At 37.9% G+C, this 25,151-nt stretch overlaps 1 protein-coding gene and 1 long non-coding RNA gene across 2 annotated transcripts; one reads left to right on the forward strand and one right to left on the reverse strand.

Annotated features, from left to right (window-relative positions):
* The first annotated feature begins 41 nt into the window (after window positions 1-41).
* On the forward strand, window positions 42-24,760 carry LOC124163865 (zinc finger protein 771-like). Its single transcript, XM_046540971.1, has 6 exons — window positions 42-325; window positions 440-589; window positions 4,328-4,549; window positions 7,058-7,341; window positions 11,356-11,736; window positions 24,149-24,760. The coding sequence occupies exons 1-6, from the start codon at window positions 164-166 to the stop codon at window positions 24,318-24,320; spliced, it is 1,371 nt and encodes a 456-aa protein (XP_046396927.1). The 5' UTR covers window positions 42-163; the 3' UTR covers window positions 24,321-24,760.
* On the reverse strand, window positions 2,513-3,595 carry LOC124163866. Its single transcript, XR_006865856.1, has 2 exons — window positions 3,522-3,595; window positions 2,513-3,095 (listed from the first exon to the last, which is right to left on the reverse strand). It is a non-coding gene; the product is annotated as an uncharacterized LOC124163866 (long non-coding RNA).
* Window positions 24,761-25,151: the final 391 nt, after the last annotated feature.

Raw genomic sequence — 25,151 nt, forward strand, 5'->3', positions numbered from 1 at the left:
GTTTGTTTTGAAAATTTTAGTTGTGAAACAGCTTCATAGAGGGCTTCGGCAAGAGTGGCGTTTTGTTTTCATGTGGGAATATTGTTTGTACCAAGTTCCTGTCGGCGTATTTTCACGAGGGAGATAAAAACTCTATTGCATCTGGATATTGTATTTGTTCTGAATGAAAATGGAAGAAAGCAACAGCGTTTCTTTAGAACTTAACAAAATATGCCGGTTATGTTTGACTCACGATGGATTAATGCGATCAATTTTTGACACAGAAGTGACAGAGGAGTCTGAAAACTGTTTGCCTTTCAGGATCAACTCTTGTGTGTCGATAAAGGTAAAGATTTCTGTTACTTTAAGTTTGGCTGATAATAGTGTATATGTAGTTTTATACTGAATCATTATATATCTTGTGGTTTTAGTTAAAATCCTCGTACCGGTTTTTCCTCAGGTATCCATGACCGATCGGCTCCCCAGTAAAATATGTCACCGCTGCCTCTTCAAAGTCGATATGTTTTTTGAGTTCAAAATAATGTGCTTGAACTCTGATCATTCATTAAAAGCCTCGATCAGCAATCCTGGGGAGGAGTCAAATGGTGATGTACGTTTCGAAAGTTACCTATTATACTGCTACATTTTTTTCTTCCGATTATCATATGCATAGTCAGTGAAAACCCTGTTTCACAATTTGGTAAATATTTTAGAAGAAATTAATAAGTACTATCCACTCAGCTTCAGAGAATTCCACGAATTATCACCTATCATCCGTTAATTAAACCTGTTTCACAATATTTTACCTTTGGGGGACAGTAACCCTAGTAGCACAAAAAGGATTATATCTAGATTTAATACGTATCGTTGTATACCCTGTATACATATTATATCTGTATAAAATCCATGCAAATGTCCTCTACCATGCATATAATATCTAGATATAATACGTATTATATCTGCTGCAATAATATGGATTTTATACAGATTAAATATGTGTACATTGTTGTGATCTGTATATTATACAGATTTTATATATGTCTGATGATCCATGGTTACAACATAAGGATATTATTTGTATATTTTAAAGATTCAGGTATCCATCATATACAGATACAGATATCCATATTATATACATATTTATCACATGTAACAAAATCTCTGTTTCTCTTTGTGGATAATTATAAATTGAGATTTATTTCTGGGTTTAACACAACACTAAATAATACTGGCATAACTCGAACTGAACAAACCTTAAAAGAAAAACTGTTAACAATTGATTGAAAGTAAATTGAAACAGTTACCAAACTTAAGAAAAACTGAGTTAAGAACTTTTGACATAAGGTTAAGTAACTTAAGAAAACTTTTCCAATAACTTAAGGTCAAGTTTTAAAACAAATACAACACTATATCCTAAATTACGAAACTGAGAACAGTATTTCTGTGGAAAAAATAACTTCCATGAAAACTTTACTGGAACAATTCCTACAATCAATTTAAAATACTCACCACTATGCATCGATTTTGCACACATCTCTTTCTGCAAAAGCATAATTGTTTGCTCAGTTACTTACCGAGAATATTCACAGCTTCAGCCATTTGTTGGTATCATTAGAGAAGTTCTGTATGAAATAATATCATGCTGAGTCTTCCACAAACCTCTACTAATGAGCTAGAAAATCGTGACATGTTGGTTGTGCTGTGTACCCAGTGTCATCTTGATATTTGATATGCAAATAGTAAAATGTATGACTACTAATGTCCATAGCTTGAAGTTAAAGCAGTTCCAAATTTCAGGGATCAGGTTTAAAAATGCTTTGGAAGCTTTATCAAACAGTGAGTGTAGGCAAATGGTAGGGCCACCCTCCATAGTGCTTTGAAGAAGGATAGTCTACCATCTGAGTTGTGTAAGGAAAAGGTAATGATAACCCTCACATCTAGGTTTCACATCAAATACATAGTAAGTGGTACATAGGTACATTTGAATGGTGTAATAACGCATTTGTATGTATTTCGATTCTTCAAGGATTGGTACACTGCATCAGCGAGACCTATGGTTAAATATCCAATACAAGTTTGCTGACTCAGTAGCGGATACAGCAAAAACTCAAGGGGGGGTGCAAAATTATACGCATTTACAAGACAATGCTTCTAATGATATAAAAGAGTTACAATTATGGTTTTGCAATGTTTGGCAATGCGGGCAGCCCCGCAAAGGGGGGGGGGGCGTGCCCTCTGCGCCCCCATATGTATCCGCCGCTGTGCTGACTGGTAGTGCATTTCTCTAGTAGTGTCCAATCTCTGAAGCAGGTCCCTCATAATACTTTTGTATGAGAGGCAAAACAGACTTTAAAATGTGGCTAATAGAGGAATAATGACTGCCAAATTCATGGGCTAGAACCTTTCCGGAATCATTTTATTTTTTTTAAGCATCTCATGAGATCACTAGTAGATGCATCAATACGGTCAGATAATAAGGAAATAATAATATAAACTGGAATCCCTAAGTAGAATTGAGGATTTCTATGGAAAATATTATGCGTTTGACACAGATTTCCTTTATTTTCTTTCCTCATCCTTTGAATGGTCTGAGGAATCACTACAGACACTTTCAAATGACAAATTCAAGTTTTTATTGGAGGTACAATCACGAACGTCACTTTCAAAATTTTTGGCAAGGGTGGGCAAAGCAAGAGACTAATTTTCAACTTTGACTGGAGAAGTTGCAATTGTTCTAGCACAGCCACTTGTTACTTAAGTAATTAGCACATATTGCTTCTATATATATATATATATGTATGTACTTCATTCGAGTCAGTACTTTTCTGTAGAAGTGGGAGCCTCACTTGTGCTAGGAAGAATGTAGTCCTCATGCATCAATTGATTCGAATTATCATCATCAGCCTTCACATTATCCTCTCCGGGGATAGCATGGTCTATTCGCACCTCCTTGGGTTCATCATGGTTCTGGAGGAGTTGAAGAATTTTTCTCATCACAATTACAGGGCAACCAGGAGAAACTGATATGTTCCGATGTTGGCATTATTCTTTTTCCTTATCCTCAAATGGCATCCCATCATTTTCCAGTACATGTAGTATTCTGCGTCCTCTTCCAACTGTAAGGCATTAGTGAAAAATATACTAAAAACACAAATCAATACCTAGATGATTACGATCGCAGAGAATTAAATCGATGGCTTTGTTTTAAAATGGTTATCAATTAGTAAAATTATTCGACATATTCTCAATAGTTATTCATTTTCAAGTAAAACCCTCCATATACCTACGAGATAATAGAGAGAGACTATACTTGCCACAAAGAACTATTAACAATGTGAATTCGCGAGAAAAATAATATTTTCAACTAAATCTGTCTGAAAGGATTGTACTTCCACTATGCCAGCAAAAGCAAAGATCAATCTAAATTGTACCTATGCAGAGATGAATAATCTTAAATAATTATTGGATTGAAAGTAGGGGTTCATTGATTGTCCAGATAGGGTAGATACACAGGCCGTGAAAATAATGTTCCATTTACTTACATTGAAATGGCCAGCACAGCAGTGAGAAGGGTTAATGCTGACAAAGGCATCTTCTTTAAATCTCTTCGTGCCGCTATCAGAGCCACTTTTTCCGCGAATCTGGTGTAATTGGTTTGTTTACAAAAGCTTAATCCGGCGTTGAATTCATTTTGATGGATACACAATGGCATGAAACAGTATTCTTTCGATCCCTTTTCACCAATCTTATCTTCAAAACACGTATTATTTCTTCCATAACGACTTCAATGTAAATTTGCTTGAAAAACACTATTTTACGGCACATACAAGGCACACAATGCCGTAACTACGAATGTAAACAAAGTTTCGGTTGCTATGAAGCGATGTTTGAAAGAGAAGCAGAGATTTTAAAATATATGATAAATATATATATAATACAGATATGTGTATCTGTATATGATGTATACCAGAATCTTTAAAATATACAATTAATATCCTTATGGTGTAACCATGGATCATCAGACATGTATAAAATATGAATGATATACAGATTTGCAAATATGTATACCGATGTATTTCGAAATCTTAAAAATATACAGATATAATCCTTTTTGTGCTACTAGGGAAATGGCTTTTCAAGTTGGAGGGAAAAAAGTATTTAGTGCTATGAAATCGGAAACACATAATGTAGTATCTTTGTCACCTTTGGTTATAAGAATTGAACCATTTTTCTATCGATAGCGGCATTAAAATGTGTTTTAGGAATGAAATAAGGCAACTTCGATGTATTCTTAGACCCATATACTTGTGATCGTTAGTTTTGCATTTACATTTGTCATTATCCACAGGATATCATTGAAGACTCCGAGGCGGATGAGAGCAAGGAGTTGGTTGCTGTGAGAGAAATATATTCTAACAGAGAAAAGGAGAAAGGAAAAAGAGACGAAACAAGAGGTAGTTGTGCTCAAGAGGAGGCAATAGAAAATATTTCTTACCTTGATTCACCAGGTGTAGCTTCTCCTCAATCAGTAGAAGACCTGAAGTGTGATGTTTCTGTGACCAATTTTGAAGTAAGTACTAGTTCATGCGTATTAAAAACATAGGTCCCTCTGTTTGTTCTAAAAATTTTCAGTCATTTGAAAATTTGTATTAGCCCTTGGTAAAATTGAAAAATTGTCAGCGAAGCTAAACTATTGGAGATTTATTCATGTGTGGCTACAAATGAATGTTCATCCCGGCTTACATTAGAATTGCTAATGCAGCTGTATATAATCACCTAAGCTCTCCTCCTCGGTTTCATGGAAGCCCTCTACCTTATGCCGTTTCCATTGGTGTTGGATACAAGATCATATTGGTTTTGACAAAAATACTACTACCTCAGAGTAGAAGATGGACGTAACCTGTCTTGGAACCTCGGGCATTGAGTTCCAGCACCTCTCCTCTCTATTGTGAAGACAATTTTATCGACCGATTCCCTCTTCAATCTCTGTTGCATTTGGTGATTTGTAAGTTTTTTTTGTGCCCATTCTAGGACAAGAAGAAGTTTAGGTTCAACCAAGCAGAGGTACATAGAGTGGGCCACAGTAAAAGTGCACCTCTGACAAACCACTGCTTGGATCTAATGCAGTTCATGTCAAATTATTTACATTCAGTTGGCAATGCTTATGGAAGCACACACAATGGAAGAAGTGTTGGGGAGAATGAGAAACTTGGGGTAATATATGCAAGTGATTCCGCTCAAACAAAGGACTCAAGGGACGCAACTCATAGTTTCTTCTGTGTGCAGACGTCATTATGCAAAAGTATGACTTTCCTCACATCCTTAGGCCTGTGCCACAAACTGAATACCTGCTGAGGGACACTGCTACCCTCAACCTCTACAGTTAATAGTCCTCTTGGATAACTCTCAATATATTTCCCACAATAGAGAAAAAGGTATATGTACTTAGTGTTGATTATTTCTTGATATACTTGCTACATGCGCTGCAAAATCCTTATTTCGTGATAGTCAGTTGGTTCAGGGAATCTTGTTGCTCAACAATTTGTATTTTTCAATTATTAATTAAAAAATTATTCATTGTTATTTTGAAAAAACGCAAGACAAAATATAGCAGAAATATTTGTGTGTAATTTAATAGCATACATTATGCACTGTTTTTTTTGACAATTTCTAAAAGAAACATTCATACGAACTTCGTTATAATGAACCTTCGGTTTTTCGGTCTAGTGAACTTCGTAATAACGAATTTTACTGTATTTCTCCTCATGAACAAAATGTTTTTAAACTTAAAAAAAACTTCTCTGAGATACATGTTTAAGCTATCTTCCTGAGTTATGAATTTTCTATTTATCAATAGACATTACTTGAGTCTGTTATGTAAAAGACCCCAGAATGTGTGTTCCATGATATATAATGAATAATCATAGAATTGATTGTTTGAGGCGTAACTTGGTGAAAGCGATTCATAATTAACATTAATGTTAATAATCATAGAGTTAAAAACTAATTTACAAATAACACAATTGTATTTCTCTCAAAAAACTCTCCCTTGCATTTATATCTGTGTGTGTATTATTAAATTGTGTAAATTTATAACCACAGCACATTCTCATTACCATTGAACTAGACAAAACATGACCTGTTTCTCAACAGACATAAATTGAGGCTGTGAGCTCCAGAATGTGTTCCATCTTATATAAAGCTCAATCATGGAAAATTAAAACAAGTGACTTTCACATATTTGTCTTCTTTTACACTTAATTTAAAAGCAATGTTCTTTAGGTGTTGAAGAATTTTTAAACTTGTAACCAAAGGAATTTCTAGTATTCTTAATAATTTTAGTATTGGAATCTGACATATCCTATATTATGTAGTGTGATTGTTGGATAAAAAAACTTATTATTGTGCCTCTAGTTAATTAAATTGTGCAAGTTACACTTGGGGGTGGTAAGCAGTGGGTATTTCATCTTGCAATTTGTAAAGAGGAAGATGATGGGATCTGTTTGATTCATCACAAAACACAAATTGTAATTTCCACACTTCAATACAAAACTCAACTACTGACTGTGGTTAAAAACAACTAACAAACATGGTTAAAAACATGTGTATAATATGTTGTAAGGATGGTCGATAGTCGAGTTTTGAATTATTAAGTGTGAGAATTACCATTTGAAGTTTTTAACATGGATGTATCGAACTTCCACCAAATCAAGACTGAAAGGATTTCATCCGTGTGATATTTCCCGTTGTTAGAATTTGGACTTAGAATAGCAAGCCATCAGAAAGGAAAACTATTTTCTCGTAGGCCAAAGTGGAAACACTACCAGGATACTTCCCCCCCCCCCCCCCCTCTGTATATAATTTGTGCACTACTGACAGTATTGTCAAGCACCCCTCATTAAGCATCCTAGTTACATATGTCTACTGAGGAGACAAAACCCTGAGCAGCATATTAATGTTTTTTGTGTGGAATGAGCTATGTATTATTATGTGCTTGTCTCTCTTTAATGAGTTATTTCCCTTGGATAGAATTTTTTCTCTCTTTTAATTTATTCTCAATTTCTCTCCTTTGATGCAGCTAATGAGCATTAAGGGTGAGAACTCAGCGGATGAGAGTGGGGAGGACGACCACAGTGGGAATCGAACTTCAGTTGAAGACAGAGAGGAACCAAATGGCCTGGAAGACACACCTCCATTCCTCTTCCGGGACTGTTGGAAGTCACTCTGTCACCCAGCAATTCTTCACCCATTCGGTCATGCCAATGGTGGTGAACAGTCTTTTGCCTGTGATCTCTGTCCACTCCAATTTGCCAGGTCGTCTCAATTGGCTCGTCACCGTGCTTCAAAACATGCCTTGGATGAGTACGTTAATTGAGCGCCTCTTTTCACTGAAATTGCTAAATGTGCTCTTCGTAGTTGTACTTAATCAAGTGATTTCCATGAGGGTCGTTCCACCTCAGGTGTTTCAACCCAAGTATTTTGATCTAAATGTCTCTACCAGTATATGTACCTACATCCACCACTAAGTTAATATGTACCCCAAAATATTTGTTTGAACAACATCTCCTCTCTGCATGAATGTAAGTGCTTTAGCCAGATAAGCATAAGTCCCCTCAGCACACAAATTTCCTCAGAGGGCAATGACGCCTTGGTAGCTTTACTGGCTGAAGCACTCTACAGGAAGTCTGGGAATGCACATTCGAATCCCAGTCTAGGCGAATGATTTTTTTTTCTCTGTGGGATTTTTACACAATTTGTGCATAGCAGGTGTCTCCGTTAAGTTATCTCCGTGGCTATTACCAGTATGCATACTTAGTGCAATTATTTAAGTATACCGGGACTAGCCACGGTGATAACTTTTTACGGAGTTACCCGCAATGCACAAATTGTGCAAAAAATCCACTGAGGAAAAATCATTCACCTTGACTGGGATTCGAACCCTGATCCCTCTATTTCCGGCCGAGTGCTTTAGCCAGTTAAGCTGCCAAGGCGTCATTCTCCCCTGTGGAAGTTTGTGGACTATACCGGACAAGGTGGTATGGACTGCTGAGCACATTATGCGACTAACAGTCCATGTTGTGCGCATGGCGCCACAGCCGGAGAGCAAAGCCCGAACTTTGAACACAAAGAGGTGTTCGCTCTAGACTTATTTAAGTGTACCAGGATTAGCCACGGTGATAACTTTTTACGGAGTCACCCGCACCCATACCACCTTGTCCGGTATAGTTGACAAATTTCCACAGGGGAGAATGACGCCTCAGTAGCTTAACTAGCTAAAGCACTCGGCCTGAAATCGAGGGATCCGGGTTCGAGTCCCGGTCAAGGCGGATGATTTTTCCTCTGTGGATTTTTCGCACAATTAGCGCAATTACCCCGTGCCCTCCTGTACCCCATGCACCCCCATTGTAGGGCATGCTCGTGAGAAAAAAACCTCTTAGTACTTTTTGAGTGTGGTGATTGGCATAGCTAGGAATACACTTTGGGGGGGAATGGGTAATCTTGGGGGGACGACCACCCCAGGCAACTATGGGGGGGATCTATCTCCTCATTCCCCCCACAGTTACGCTACTGTTATGAGGTCCCCAAATAGTTATGCAGTCTAATACAGGAAATCATTATTAATTGGTGAATCGATAAATTTAAGTTATGATACCATGATTATTGAAATTAAATAATGTCACATATGTAATTCCTGTGAAGGTTTCCACAACAATGTTCACAAAGAGTACAGTTATCCGAATTCTTGCTACTGACAAATGCATATGGAGATCATAACGTCACAAATGCATCGAATATGGACTCATTCTTTTTTGTATTTGGTGCGCATAACTAATATTGAAACCATACCGAGGTAAAACACTTACTGTGGAAAGTTATTAAAATTACTGAAGTTATTAAATTGAATTTGGAGGATTTGTGTAAGCCGCACACCCCCCTTTTTTCCACTGACATTTCCTGAAAATCAAAAACCTGACATCAAAAATTCAGGAGAGAAGACGTTGAACCAGCTATACAAAATCATTAGTGAAATGTATACGACAGGTGAGATACCAAAGGATTTCGAGAGGAACATTATAATCCCTATTCCTAAGAAGAAAAGAGCGGAGAAGTGCGAAGATTTTAGGACCATAACCCTTACTACACATGCATCAAAGATACTGACAAGGATCATCTATCGAAGAATAGAACGGAAAGCAGGAGAGTACTTGGATGAGGACCAATTTGGATTCAGAAAAAACAAAGGCACAAGGGAAGCAATATTGGCCCTAAGACTGCTCATAGAAAAGATATTGGAAAAGAACTAGCCAACATTCGTTGCGTTTGTGGACTTAGAGAAAGCATTTGACAACGTGGATTGGAGCACAATGCTTGGAATCCTAAAGGAAATTGGGGTTCTTTATAATGACAGAAGAATCATCCACAGTTTATACAAAAACCAAGTAGCCATGATAAAATCAGGGCCCAGCTGTGAAGAAGCAAGAATTAAGAAAGGAGTGCGACAAGGCTGTACATTGTCACCCGTAATTTTCAACGTTTACATTGAAAAAGCCATTAATGAAATCAAAGAAAAGGAATTGGGAGTGAATATCCATGGAGAAAAAATTAGCATGCTAAGATTTGCCGATGACATAGCCGTTATAGCAGAAACAGAGAAGGATTTGAAAAATATTCTGGTTAATATGGGTAGGGTAATGAGTAGATATCAACTGAAAATAAGCACTAAGAAAACCAAGATCTTAGTATGCAGCAGAAGAGAAGAAGTCAAGACCAAAATTAAATTAGGGAGGCAAAAACTGATAGAGGTGGATGAATTCTGTTATTTGGGAAGCAAGATATCCAATGACGGGAGAAGCAAGAAAGAAATTATCAGCAGAATAGCCCAGGCGAAGAGAGCATTCCACCAAAAGAGAGACCTGCTTACAGCGGGAAACTTGAATATGGATGTTAAGAAACAATTTATAAGAACCTACATCTGGAGTATGCTCCTATACGGAAGTGAGGCATGAACAATGACCGCAGTGGAGAAAGCAAGGATAGAGGCCTTTGAAATGTGGTGCTACAGAAGAATGACGAAAATCAAATGGATCGACCGAGTTAGTAACGAGGAAGTCCTAAGAAGGGTAGGAGAGAAGAGAAGCCTCATGAAAACCTTAATAAGAAGACGGAACAACCTTATAGGCCACATCTTGAGACATGATGGCCTGATGAAGACAATCGTCGAAGGACAGGTGGAAGGCAAGAATGGAAAAGGAAGACCTCGAACAAAATATATGGAACAAGTAAAGAGAGATGTGAAAGAGAAGAAATACGTAGGAGTGAAAAGATTAGCTGATAGGAGAACTGAGTGGAGAGCTGCGTCAAACCAATCCTAGGATTGTTGACCAGTGATGATGATTTCCTGTAAAAAGTTGCATGGCCTATACTAGTAAATATTGTATATTATAATGTGTTTGTGCTAAAATGTGCGATTTTCCAGGGATCCTCGGAACTAATTATGTATAATGAAATTCTACTGCATTAATGTATGCTCTCCCTCAAATCCGTCAACATATCAAGCTGTCTTTATCTTTTCTTGCTTTTTCCTTCCACTGTCTTTCCAAGGCCCCATCAGTTGCCCCATCCAGTTTACCTTCCCTCTTTCTTGTCGTATTCATGGTTGATTTTATTCTCGTCCATCCTTTCCAAAACTTGACCATTCCTCCCCTTGTCCATCCACCTCTCTCTCTCTCTCTCATCGTCCTTTACCTGACCACATTGCAAATATTTCAATACCCCTCCCTCCTTTTTTCCCCCTAAGATGCAACTTTCTCATCCACAGAGGGCCATGCCCCACACAAAGACTTAAGCAAATTTCCTCTTTTGGATATCTATGTATTGGCACTCTATAGTGTGCTTTTGTTTTTTCAAAGGTGCCTCCCATTCACATTCAACCCTTGATTTCCTGAGTTGAGTTTTCATCTATATTAATTCTCCTACCATGCATGTATTACTATGGCTCTTTATCTGTCTCTGGCTCTGTGGCTTGATTGTCAGTAAATTCTATAGTTTGTATCTGTACTCCTTACGCATTTACCTCCATTGCCTTCCTATGAGCCAATTTCATGAGCTTTTGTGGGTGAAGGTTGAAATAAATAGTTACTTGTGACAAGCACCCCTATTCAATTCAATCCCCATTGGAGTACATAATTGAGTGTTATGAGGTTTTTATTAAACTTTTTGAGGTATTCATTTGAGCATGCTATTATCTATTCTGGTTGCTGAGTAGCTGTGAGAGAATACTTTCAGAACTCCCCTGTTTCCTGTACGTATAATGAAATGCAGGCTTAATGGCGTATGTATTCATTCATCCCTCTCTCTTTTTTTTGCCTTTTCCAGTGGTCAGCCATTCAAATGTCCAATTTGTGGTCGTGCCTTTGATGACTCAACGTCACAGAGTCGCCACATGCGCATGCATGCAAATCAGAGGCCATTTTCCTGTGGCCTGTGCCCTCAAGCCTTCAACCACCACGCCTCTCTCGTCTCTCACATATCCTCCTGCCACAACCAGTCACAGCACGAGGCGGACAGTGAAAAGGCCACCGAAACAGGCAATGCTTGCCAGAAAATGTCCAAAACGGCGAATGTGAAGAAGAGAAAGTATACGTGCCAAATCTGCGCCAAGTCCTTTGGTGATTCATACTCACTACAAAGGCATGGTCGCACCCACACTGGTGAACGTCCTTATTCTTGTTCCATTTGCGGCAAAACATTTTCCAGGTAAGTTTAAGAACATCTTGTATTCTTTGTCATAAAAGTACCGATTATTCAGTTTGCAGGAGGTTCTTCCACTAATCCTGTCGATTTGATTGTTTTCTTATGAATTAACACCATTCACATTCTTCAGTTATTGATATACATATGTGGCAATGTTCTTTATTTACATAATTGGGTCTTTGTGTAACTACATGGTAATTATTTCTGAATATTTACATCCTGAAAATATGCCCAGTTTATCTATGTATGTATTGGTTAAAATTTTAGCGTTTTGTAAAGATGGACGAGGGATTAGAATTAAGATTCGTGCTGTGCAGGGTCTTGATATGCTCCACCTGCCTATCCTCCAAATGTGTCTCATCCATCCCCAGTCTCACCAATTGACCTTTTTGGGCTACCCTCTTCAATGCTCCCTGATTCTGGATGCCTACTGCTGGATGAGTCACCTCCTGGGCCCAAAGGTATTCATGTTTTTTGAGGTCTTGTTGATTTACTCAAACACTTCTAGCTACCGAAACACTATATTCTATTCACCCTATGTTTGCGGGTGAGCTTTCGTGAGAGCCCGGACACTCTCCGATAGCTTCGCTGGTAGGGGAGGGGTAATACCGAGAGAGATAGAGGAGGAGCGAACATAGCGTTGCCAAATGTACATAGCCACCCTCCTTTGTTACTGAAAACGTGAGAGTCATAGGTGGCCACAGGCATTTTGGCCCCGGCAACGAGACAATATTTCTACTCACTTGGAAGGTATTGGGGATAATCCTTTCTCAGAAGCCCATGACATTGTCAGCTACCGCACTGAATGAGGCACCGTTGGTGGAGGGCAAACTTAGTAACATACAAGAAGAACGTGCGAGGTTTGGCAACACTGCTCCATGAGCAGATTCACGATGTTCACTCGGCAGAGGTCTGAGAGCGACTCACTGAGGCCACGCCTACTGTTTGCTGATTGGCAAAGACAAGATGTCGAGAAACTTTCCCTCCCCTCATCTCCACGTGCTTTAGCCAAACCAGCTCACCCGCAGAGATAAAATGAACAGAGTATAGACCAATGTTCAACGCTCTCCAAAAGGTACTATTTTCAAAGAAACAAGGGTAGGATGAGCACACTCAAACGAGACTTGACAGACTGGAAAATCAAACTGCATTAATTACATAGCTCGCCTAGCTTTGCTTTGAAAGCAACAATAGTTCAAAATTGCAAGTGCTGATGTGTTCGCCCCTTGATTCCATCGTTCGTAGCCTTGTTACCTAGAAAGACGGAAGAAGCGAGCAACAGACGAAGTGAAGTACCTGGGAGTTACGATAACCTCGAACCTCACGTGGGGAACACATATAAAGAATATTTGCGGCATAGCCCTGAAGAAATTAGGATTCGTCAAGCGTATTGTGGGAAGATTTTCGGATGAGAAAGTAAAATAAAGGTGCTATTTCGCTCTCGTCCGACCGCACCTTGAATATGCAGCAAGCGTATGGGATCCGGTGCAGAAAGACTTAATCCGGGAACTGAATAAAATACAAAGGAAGGCTGCGCGTTTCGTCAAAAACTGCTACGGGCGTACAGACAGCGTTACCCAGATGTTAAGCGAATTAGGCTGGGAGCCATTGGAGACTCGGAGGCTGCACGCTAGGCTTAGATTGCTTGAACAATTGAGAATGGATATCTTTAAGACAGACACAGAAAACATATTATTAGAGCCACACTATATTTCCAGGTCCGATAGAAGCGTTAAATTAAGAGAGGTGTTTTGCCGAACGGATAGATATGGGAATTCGTTTTTCCCCCGAACCATAAAGGACTTTAATAAACGCTAGTCCCAACCTCGTTAGAGCACTTCTTTTTTTTATAGTTGTAAACGGCTGGTGTCCTAACACCCCCTGCCACACGCCTTTTAGGCGGCTCGTGGGGCATTATGTAGATATTTCAGGATTGATACATGGGAATCAAAGAGAGAGGCTGTGATAAATTTAACCGAAAATTCTGGTGGTGAAATCACTGCAGTGCGCGATATTACGCGGATGCTTTATGCGCGAGACTAAACGAGCTAATCGACCTTGGAATCATAATGAGATAGAGCAAATGAACGTCAGCAGCGTTAAACAATGGATTATGACTCCTTAGATGTGATTTTTTCGCTAATCCACCTAAAATCGCAAACAACGCGAAATTTCGTTTTTATTTACCGATTTCGCGATATCGCGTCTCGCGAAATTCACGGACCTCTACCAATAGGTTATTAAGAGTGAGTTCCTTAGAACGAGAGAATTTAATGCCTTTGTTCAAAATTGCCATCCCCATTCGAGTTAGGTAAGATGGTTTGGGATATTTACGACTTTAGGTTGGAAAGTAAGTGTCACTGTCTCCTTTTCGCTCCACTCTTGGTTTAGACAGTAACTCAGATGAGCGCAAAAACCTGAGTTTCTTCATTTTATTTAACTTTCTTTTTCATGACTTAGCTCTGAAGCAACTCTTGCAAAATAATATCTGGGTGGGAAGCACATGCTGGCAGAGTGTATTTCTAGACATCCTATCCACAATTTGTTATTTGTGACAAAAGCCATTGTGGGAAATATCTTTGAGATTTTAGCCCATGTCAACTTATTAATTGACTGTCATGACATTTTTTTAGCAGATTTCACCATATAGTTCTCCCGCATATCCTCTGACAGGGAAATATGTATCTGGGGTCTAGTCAGAATAAGGCCCAGTTTCACCAACACGGATAATATTCTATATTATCTCAGTTTTCAAAAAGTTGGTTAAAATTATTATCTCAGAAATGTGAGGATCGTGTTTCACCAATGGCATTTTATCTTAGTTTTCAAAAACCGAGATAATCAGAATAAATGATTTGGCTCGTACGTTTTTCATAACTCTGACGTGGGAAAAATAAATGACGGTAAGCAACCGTATGACATGGAAACAGCTTTAATTAGCCAGTAAGTGTACAATTAAGTACAGAGAGAGTAAATGAACAGAAACAGTGTTAATATTGACAATGAGAGTTATAAAAGCTCAAATATGACGTTTTTATGGAAGGATTTATTAATTTGCCTTACCGAATACCACACAGGGGTAATAAAAAATGAATAAAAAACAAATAGGGGAACCGCATTTGGCTAGAGCAAGGAATGCGAGAATATTGCGGTAAAAAACTTGTAAGCACCTTTGATGCATCGTTATTTAAAAATGAAAATTTTTAATTTAACGAGACTCTCAGATTTAAATAAAGACAGTTATTGGTTATTTTATCATATAATTATTTACGATTCACTTAGGTAAAATTGCGATTTCGAAGATAACGTTGCTGTTACATAGGTATTAATTCAGGAAGATGACAGAGAGTAAAGGTGATCGTTAAAAGGTAATAAAAGAAAGCATTTGATAGACAAAGAAATAAGTTTCAAGCACTATTTACACTCTACATACTCGAGCTCCTATTTTTGAACCAAGACCGACTGCAAAAATGAGTTTACATTTTAGGTTTTGCGGTGACATGCAGCAAACGTTATGGGCATCGCAGTAATAAATATTGAATTTACGTTGCCAAAAGCCTCATATTTCTCCTATGCTGCAGAAGCGTGAGCTGATTCACAGGAGAAGGATGGAGAGAAATCACGACACACTCACTTTCAGGTCAAAAACTCAACTGCTTTTATTATGTCACAAGGCTTATGGACACGAGAAATTTTGAAAAAGTGCGTTTATTATGGAACATTACTATTCTACAAAATTTGAACGATATCGGTGAAAGACATAGTGAATGTTCCTTGTTAGGGGCTCCTTGCAACAAGAGGCCGGCCGCCCATTACATTCCTTATTTTTCCCCGTGGTTAAAATGTAATCAGTATTTATTATCGTGAACAGCCACTTTCCTTATAATTTGATCCTACAATGGGCAGAATAATAGGTAAATTTATAGGGTTGTTAACAAATGGAAATAAGTGATACATTCTAAATTTGGTGGTCATCCGAGAAAAACTGGCAACTCGATAAAACTGTATGGTAACCCTGATTTAAGAGTGTACTTACATGGAGAATATCCCATTGACAATATAGATAATGTATTTAACTCCATTCTGTTGATCATCAACCACTTATTCCTCTTATTTTTGTCCTTTGGAACACAAACAATTCTCTGGCGAGTAAATAGAGGTACTAGATGACGGGGCACTTAATATGTATGGGATACACAATATACACGATTTATATGGTTTTCATACATTTTTCTATTGAAGATCCACTTAATACACTTACTGCATTAAGCAAGACATGTCGGTGTGTTACGTAGATCATAATCTGCGATCAACTTATATAATAATGAAACACTGACTTGCAATTTTCCACAAAAATAAAATTTCCTTCGACTAGAGTTTCGATGTTACTACATCATTTTCAAGGTACAACTGAGAGAGGAGAAATGGGATGGAAGGTCCTCAAGGAGCTGGTTGGAATGGGTAGAAGTGCAAGGCGTGGGGGGGGGGGGGGGGGGGGGGAGAGTGGAAAAACCAGAGGAGGTAAAAAGGTTGGAAATTGAAATGTTTTCTCCAGGGTTAACAAACTTTGAACATAGAAATGAAAGTATTTGAATACACGTGGCGGTCTTCTTATCTTCGGGTGTTATTTCCGAGGGCCATCGGTGAATGGTGTGGAAGGGGGGGGGAAGACGTCTTCTCTGCCCGTAGGCTGCCGTGCGGATTAGTAGGGTCCTCGAGGACACGTTCTTCTGAGGGTGTGTAGGTGGGGTAGCAGGGGGTCGGCGGTTAGGATTCACTGTATGGTTCTTGTGGGATCTCAATTCACTTCGAGTGGGCGACAGGAGGGGGGGAGGAGGGATTGTAACACTTCTGCGAAACGCACTATTGGAACTCAATGGAAAGCAAGGGCGATTTTGAAAGGTAGAGGTGGTCATTGAGAAGGGAAACCTGGGAATGTTTATGTTAGTGGATCTCTAATTGTTCCAAGGCATCTAATTTCCTCCCTTTGGTATTTTCATGGAGAACTTTGGTTGTGAGTTTGGATTGTGGCCGCTCTCAATGATGTGTTTGGCCACCATCGAAGTTGGGTTACTGTGGGCGATGCACTTCCTATGTTCATTGAGTCTCGTGTTGAAATCTCTTCCTGTCTGACCTATATATTGCGCATGGCACTCGCAACACTTAATCTCATATACAACACTCAGGGCCGATTTCACCAACCTCTCTTTGATCGGCGATCAGTTGATCGGCATCAATTCCCTGATCCGAGATCAAGTCTCGCGTCCGTTTCACCAACGTCTGATCCTTGATCAACAATCAAAATCACTTGATCGGCAATCGCGTAGCATTATAATTCTCATAGATTTGTAAGTAGCTTTCCTATTGGCTGTCTACAGCGCATTACAACGGCATTTGTTTTTACCTACGTGAAAACCGCGACTTTCGAGTTTAAAAAACAGCGAAAGCGAATAATTTCTCTGAGTTGGAGGAATCTCATCTCGTAGAAGCTCATTCAAATATTATATGGAACAAAAGAACAGATGCTAATACATGCAATGAGAAGAAGAAAGCATGGAAAGCATGAGCGTAATATAATTAACTGAAAAATAGTGTATGTACTAGCTCTGGAAAATAGAAAAATATAAATTGAGATAAAATAGGCTGCCCTAGCCAAAGTGAAGGAAAATAAATAAATAATATTTCTCAAATCCTAGGTTTTTTTATCCTATTAATGTCATCAAATCTAAATTCCAAGTTATACTATCCGTGGCAGCAGTGGCATAACTCCTATCCTCTCGTGTAGAAACTAGGTCCCTGTGACGTCACGTGGAGTGGAATCGCATGGGCGCCAATCTGGCCTTTTTCAAATGAGGATAAAATTTGACCCTTGCCATTCGTCTAAACCGGTATTTCAAAAACCAAATAATTTGTGTATTATGAATACACTAATGGTGGGTAACGAATCGCCATCAATGCCTTTTGTTTTCTTTGATGAAGGAAACTACCCTATTGAGGTAAAAAATTATTTCTGTAATTTACCTGCAGGTTTAAAATGCTATTGACTGTTTAAAATAGATGACATTTACTATTTAATTTTTTATGCTCAGGTAAAATGTAAAAATGAGAGAAAACCATTTACCATGAGGAACCATGCTATGGCTATCATGAAGGAAGAATTTATTTTTTTTAAACTCATAAAAGTATACCATTAATTAAGGCTAGTCGAACAGCTGCTCCTGTGGATACCTCTCCCTTGAGTTGATGAAGATTCACATTGGCATCTTGAATGAGAACCTTGAATGAGTATCTTCTCTTTGAATATAATAAAATTTTGTGTAAAACCCCAGTAGTCACAATGATGAGGAAATATGTATTTTTTTCATTCTTAGTCCAATGGAGAGGGAAGAAAACCTCTGTTTCAGTACCCCAAAACTATGGGCATACCCAGCGAGGGGGCAGCTGTGCCCCCTTAGAAGCAAAAATCAAAAATGTCTTTTTGGAAAATAATATTTTTCAAGCTAATAATTTTAAAAATTAATAAAGAGTTGTTACAGTTTCCTTAAAATGTTAATTTCATTCACCTTTTCCATGCTTAAATCTTACCTATAATTTGAACAACCATGGCTTGCCCCCTCCTACCCCCATAGTTTTGATACTGGGTACGTCCTTGCCCAAAACAACATTCAAATGGGTTTAGGCTTTGCTCATGAGCAAGGTTGTACTTCCTCTCTCCTCTGTTTACAGGGTGTAACAAGGAGGTATGGCCTGAAGGGATAACCGCCATCACCTTATAAATAATTATCTGGTATCTCTGCACTTTACACTTTAGCCCTCAAATTAAAAATTTTGAAAATAGTGCTATTGTGAACAGACCCAAGCCACCAAATTAGTCAATTATAGTGTAGGGGAGCAAACTGCCTGGGCATTGATAGAAAATTAGGACTTCTTATTTCCAAATAATTCCACATTTTTTCCTCCAGATGAAGTTGTTGGGATATGCATGCAGTCTATTACCCCAATGATGCCTGGGAATCCAGCAATCCGAAAAAATTCTTCTTCCATTCTCACAAATTCCTTTCTTCCACTAGGAAATTGTATGAATTCTTGGTACTTACAGCATTGCTTTACAAAATGGGACCTTTAAATTAGACTGCTTGATTGACTCACTCTAAGTAGTTCACCAATTACTATGTATCTGCAAAAACTTTTACATCTCAGGAGCTTCATAGCTTCCTCTTACCTAATTACATAAATGTATATTGCAACTTGAGGCAGGTTAAATGACTGTCAGCTACATAAAATAAACCTCAATGTGAAAATAAAAAAGTCAATTAATCTCATTCAGACCATAGTTAGTTAGGTTATTTACAATGCCCTGTAAAATATTTTAATGAGACACAATCAAGACTGCATTTTAAGATATACGGGAGCAATGCATTTAGAAATTTCAAAATTTATTTTCAACATAAATATCAAGAGTCAATTGGTAACCACTGCTATCATTGAATTATTCCCACCACCATTGAATTATGATGAAAAATAGATCTGAAGGATATTATATTGCCAAGAAGAATTTATAAATATGTATATAAAAGGTTGGTAAGAATTTCAATCGCCTAAATCAGGTCAATTGCTCCCTAGGGAACTAGCAACTGACCTACCAGTTACATTTGGTATCTTATTATTGTTTAGTGAGAAGTCTATCGCAATACATAATTGCAATAATCTGTATTATTCATTTTAATAACAGTCTAATATGCTATGTGATGAGCTACGTGTGCTAATATGCTATGTGATGAACTATGAGATGAGCTACACTTTTAGGTGTACATAATTATTTCCATGCCTAACACTAATCAACTCATACTAGCATTACAAAGGTCCTAGCATCTACAAATTCCAACAACAATTTTTTATTTTTATTTTATTCACTTGTATTTTATAATGATAACATGTTAGGATTGTAGACCAAATAAAGAAAGAGATTGCTCCATTTTCATGCTTTGATTTTAAAAGATAATCCTTAACTTAATTTCCGAACATGTATATAGAGGATGGTTATGATAGAATGATAACAATAATGACACAACAAAATAAACTAATCAAGTATATTTTATTATACTAACAAAGCTGCAGTATATATCAAGCTATAATTGATGTGTGAACAATGTAGCATGTTAAACTTTATACTTCCCATATCTAAATTGTTTTGAACCATCACATACTATAGTTGAACAACACTTTTATATTAACACAATTCATGAATTTGCGCCCATGATCTTACCTCACATCTATTTATCACTTCCTTATATTAGGAGCGACAAACTCATCATGCCCAAGAATTCATGTAAAATAAATTGTGATATACATCCATCAGCAGTAGACATTACTCAAAAACAATTTAATGTCGTTGATACATAATATACTTCATTGAAGATTATGGTTTAAAATCTCTAATTTGCATTCCAATATCTTATTAATATCACAGCTGCAAATGTAATGTATGCAATTAAATTGTCGATGCCATGATTTTACACCTTAATGTATTTATTACTATGCTGAGTATTCAATAGGTAGTTAAGAAAATTAATAGGATTCCTTCACTGGTTTATGATTAGCCATTTATCTAACTTTTACATAAAATTGTGGGTTATGTGACCCCCTCACCTACATCACCTTCATGAAGTAAGATATTTTAAAGTGCACTACTATACATTAATCATCTTTAGGATACAACTAAAAAAACACTATTACCAGTTTGCTCCAAATCCTGTGCAGCAGTGTTATCTAAGTACATCACCTAGATGAATATGACTAACACCTGACCGTGTATAATGAATAAGACTACATCGTTCATTACTTCTTATCTCTTGACCATTAATTAATAAAATCTACCCAGAATTTGTAGTACCACAATATAGTATAAACATACTGCAATACCATTATCTTCGGTTACCTTTAAAAATCGTGAACTATTTTCATATTTGCCACAGTTAAAATAACCAGTAAAGGTTATATTAAGTTCACTAATTAAATTTCTAATTAACATGTGTCATCTCCAACATCACCGAAAGGCCAACATCGATCAAGGTACACATAATTTTGAAATTACTTTTTAATTACATACATGAAACTAAAATGTAAAAGTGAACTCCTTATGCAAGCTGAGGTACCAAAATGCTTATCTTGAAATCGAGGTTAACTTATGTACTTAAGTGGAAACTTGACGCGACTATTGTCATACACACAGTATAAATCTACATGCTATTTACTCTAACAGCAGCACTGATATTAATACTAGCTAATATAGTACATTCCTTTCCTCAAGATAATATCCTTCAAACAAACAACTTGAAATTTAACGTTACAAACCTTCGCAACTACTGACCGATTGAACTACCATTTGATTCCATGCAAGTATACTTTATATCACATACTATTACCGCACACATAGTAGTTATAATAAAACGTATGATGTAAATACAAAACCATCAACGAAACAAGAACAACAGTAAGAATATCTTCCAACAACATACCGGTGACTTCATAAACAACGTAGCGTTTCGATATTCGTTACTCTCGTGTTGAAAACCCGCTAAATTTAAATACCGTGTGTTCAAGCCACTCAATTTAACTGCAGGCTTTCCGTTACGTAGAATCTCGGAGCTATTAAAAGCTGTTCCACGGGTGATATGGATGATTCCTTCTGTTTCCTTTGTACTGTTATGAATACGCTGTAGGACGAAATCAACGGCAGGTTTGGATAATCTAAATTTCATTTTTATACTCCTTATTATTCGTATATATCATACGCATTTACTTCCAAGGACCTGTGGTGTGCACGTAAGTTGAAATAATCTATAATTATATCCAACTCCTCGTCAGATGATGACAATACGTCGGCCATCTTGGTTGATCATGGCTTGATCAAAGAAAATCCACGATCAACTTGATCAAGGATGTTGATCCCCGATTAGCGCTGATTGTCGTTGGTGAAACTCAATCAGCGTGATTTGAGATTATTTTTACGGTTGATCCGAGATCAAGCGTTGATCGACGTTGGTGAAATCGGCCCTCAGTTTTTCACTTTTGAATGGGTCTTTGTGTTTACACAAGAGTCGGGATAATGTTGTGGGGGTGTAAAAGGAAACTCTGAATTTTTCCTTAGGGATTTGGTTGGCAATCTTGTAGGAGAGATCTTTGATGAAGGGAATTTTGCACCATTTACGGGGTTCACTTGTCTGCTGTGGGGAGAGAGAGGTGTTGAGGCTCACTGCTTGTTGTCGTCTTTTCTTTGCAAGCAAAGAGTCAATGAGTTTCACACTGAATCCATTGTTAATTGCTACTGACTGAATGGTCAGGAGTTCTTCATGGAAGTGATTATTATTCATAGGAATGTTGATTAATCTATGGATTAGGGAATGAAAACCAGCTAGTTTGTGTGAAATAGGGTGACACGAATCCGCTGGGATGACCTGATCCGTGAAAGTAGGTTTTCTGTATATTGAAAAGACATGGTTTTGTTTTTGAATTTCCACAGAAAAATCTAAGAAATTTAATTTTTTTTGTCCAGCTCATTAACTCACTACATAACTCTATAAAGTTTACAATGGAACTGGAACTGGAATTTTTTGTCAACTTGTGTAACCAGGGCTTAAGGCTTGTCAAATATACCGCATGAAAATATATTAATTACAGCCAAACTAAGGCCCATTCAATAGAACCACTACAAGTATAGAGATGTGTTCGCCATCCCGAATGCTATTAAAAATATGGCATTGAAAACCTCCACCTACCCTTGTGAGTAAAATTCATCTCCTTCAATGAGAGCAAGAACTGCCTCTGCAGTTTCCTTTGCCATTTTGGGATGAGTAAATAAATGTACTTTTCCATGTATATTAAAATAATCTGCACGCTCACTTATCCATAATGAACATGGTCTCCGAATAGAATGTCGATATTCTTCATCGCTGTTATTCGTTTTTTCCAAGAGCTGATGAAGCTGCATGCCCGCCATGCCACGTTACATCTGCCCTCAGATTAACTCGGGTAATAAGCTTTGAACGGAGGAATATCGCCAGTAAAGCATAAACCGAGATAACAGCCCAAAACTGAGTTAATGCATCTGGTGAATCGCCATTGTTGTAATATCTCTGTTTTTGGAGAATAATCCGAGTTGATTCAATTATCCTCGTTGGTGAAACTGGCGCTAAAACTTCAACCCCCAACGCTTAATGGCTTTCCCTCACAATTTAGGTATGCCAATATGCTCTGTCATTGCTCAATGTATAGTTCTTTGCCATCTTCTGATATCTAATTGTAAGCTGAACGTCCTTCTTAGCCAGTTCACTTAAGTCAAGTCTATATATGGTGTGAAAAATTTGTTTGAGTTGGCTAATAAACTAAGAGATCTTAATAAATCCCCTAATAGTATATTAGTGTTCTTTAATGTTCAAAAATTACTTAACTTCTGTGCCCAAAAAAGAAGTGCTGTCCCTTGAAATATCTATTATGAAGGCAGTGGGGTACAGCATTGGAATCGTTAATGATGTTGAAAAACGATTGACCACATGTGTGTGCCAAAATTATTTCATGTTCAATGGCATTATTATGTATTCCAACAATCATGGATTGTGGATGTGGTCTCCCACCAATAGGATGGTTTCCTATTATTTTTCTATTGCCTAAATCGAAAATTTATTACTCCTGGAGTATGTATTTCATGCTTTTAGATTTTTAAATGACAATATCTATTTTTCGTGATTAAATGAAAAGTGAAAAATTTCAAGCATGCGAAAATGCAACAGCTATGTATGAACGCTGGAAAAACTGTGTGACGTCGTTCTGGTTCCCGCTGCCGCAAGTGAGGTTACCTCGGGGCGAGGCTTTGAGCGCTGATACGACGCAGGCTAGCAGGATACCCTGCTAGCTGGTAGCGCATGGCTTAAATAAGGATTATTAATACCTTATGAAACGAAGGAAACTTTCCGACCTTAGCCAGTTTGCGACCAGAGCTCTGTGCCTCATGCATGCATTGGTAATCTCAGGCAATGTAAAACTCTTATCCTCTCGTGTAGAAACTAGGTCCCTGTGACGTCACATGGAGTGGCATCGCATGGGCGCCAATCTGGCCTTTTTCAAATGAGAATAAAATTGACCATTGCCATTCGTATAAACTGGGATTTCTTAAACCATATATTTTGTATATTGTGAATACACTAATGGTGGTTGATGATTCGCAATCGATGCCTTTAGTTTTCTTTGATGAAGGAAACTACGCTATTGTGCGGAATTTTAGAATTGGTTGACCTTGGGCAAATTCCACAAAGTCAGCTCTCAAACAATTGATTATTATCAGTTATATCAAGCCTTAGTTGCCAGGGCACCCATTGAAAGCACCCCTCAACAGTCTGATTTTTCCTCTTCACTCCAGGTCGTGGTCGTTGGCTCGTCACCTGCTTTTGCACACTGGCGAGAGGCCCCACTCCTGCCCGATGTGTGATAAGCGCTTTGCTGACCGTTCCCACCTTGTGAGGCACACCCGAACCCACGGAAGGACTTCCACCACCACTTCTTCCTCTGAATCAGTCGTCCTCGCCCAGTGAAAAGAAGTGCGTTGGCACTAGTGATGGCACCAAGCCAATTCAAGTCATTTGAGGGACCCTCAAACTAAGTATGTGCTTGTCGCCCACTATTGTGGAATTTCCTTGTCGTCCAAAATGCATTTATAATATTTCCTATTCTTAAAAAAATAAGCTTTTGATACCAGTGGACTTGATAATTTGTAAGTATTTTTTTGAGAGGGCAAGGAAGTGCACTAATGTTATTCATTTTTGAATCGGACATTTGCTCGTCATATTCCTGGAATTTTCAGTGAAAGTATTTTTGTATAGCATGAGTGTATCAATGGTGTGAGTACTGAGTTCGTACTTAAAATTTTCCCATCCTTTTTCCCTTTGCGACTTATCAAGTGTGATATTTACAGAGCTGTGTATGCCTATATATATATTTATGTACATTGAAAGTTAATACTAAAACAATGAAATAATAACAATAACAATACAATAATTCAGGACTTAACAACAGGACTCATCCATCAGCTTCTAATCCACTCTTTCACTTTTGGCGCCAGTGTGTCCAGCTGAATTCCAAAATGGTTTTCTTTCTGCTGCAAGCACTTGTTCAAAGGGCAAGCAATATATGTTCAAGCGGTTAGCTCAATATCAATCTTTCCAAACTAGAATTTTCCCCACACACTATCTTCATATTATTCTAATGATTTGACTGCTGAAGTTTAAAAAGTTGCAGCAAAGGCAGCTGTCCAGACAGCAGTGACGGATCCAGAGAGGGCCTCCCCCTCCTTTGGTATCTAACTTACACTAGGAAAGATGCTAATTTTGATCAAATTCCCACAACTGCTGGGAGGTTAGTCTCCC

The sequence above is a fragment of the Ischnura elegans genome, chromosome 8, assembly GCF_921293095.1.
Source record: "Ischnura elegans chromosome 8, ioIscEleg1.1, whole genome shotgun sequence".
NCBI lineage: Eukaryota > Metazoa > Arthropoda > Insecta > Odonata > Coenagrionidae > Ischnura > Ischnura elegans.

Bases quoted from the DNA above. Each gene is read 5' to 3' on its own strand.
- LOC124163865 (XM_046540971.1), top strand. From the start codon at position 164: ATGAAAATGGAAGAAAGCAACAGCGTTTCTTTAGAACTTAACAAAATA. The intron at 590-4,327 runs GTACGTTTCGAA...CATTATCCACAG, and splicing joins GGGAGGAGTCAAATGGTGAT to GATATCATTGAAGACTCCGA. The intron at 4,550-7,057 runs GTAAGTACTAGT...CCTTTGATGCAG, and splicing joins TTTCTGTGACCAATTTTGAA to CTAATGAGCATTAAGGGTGA.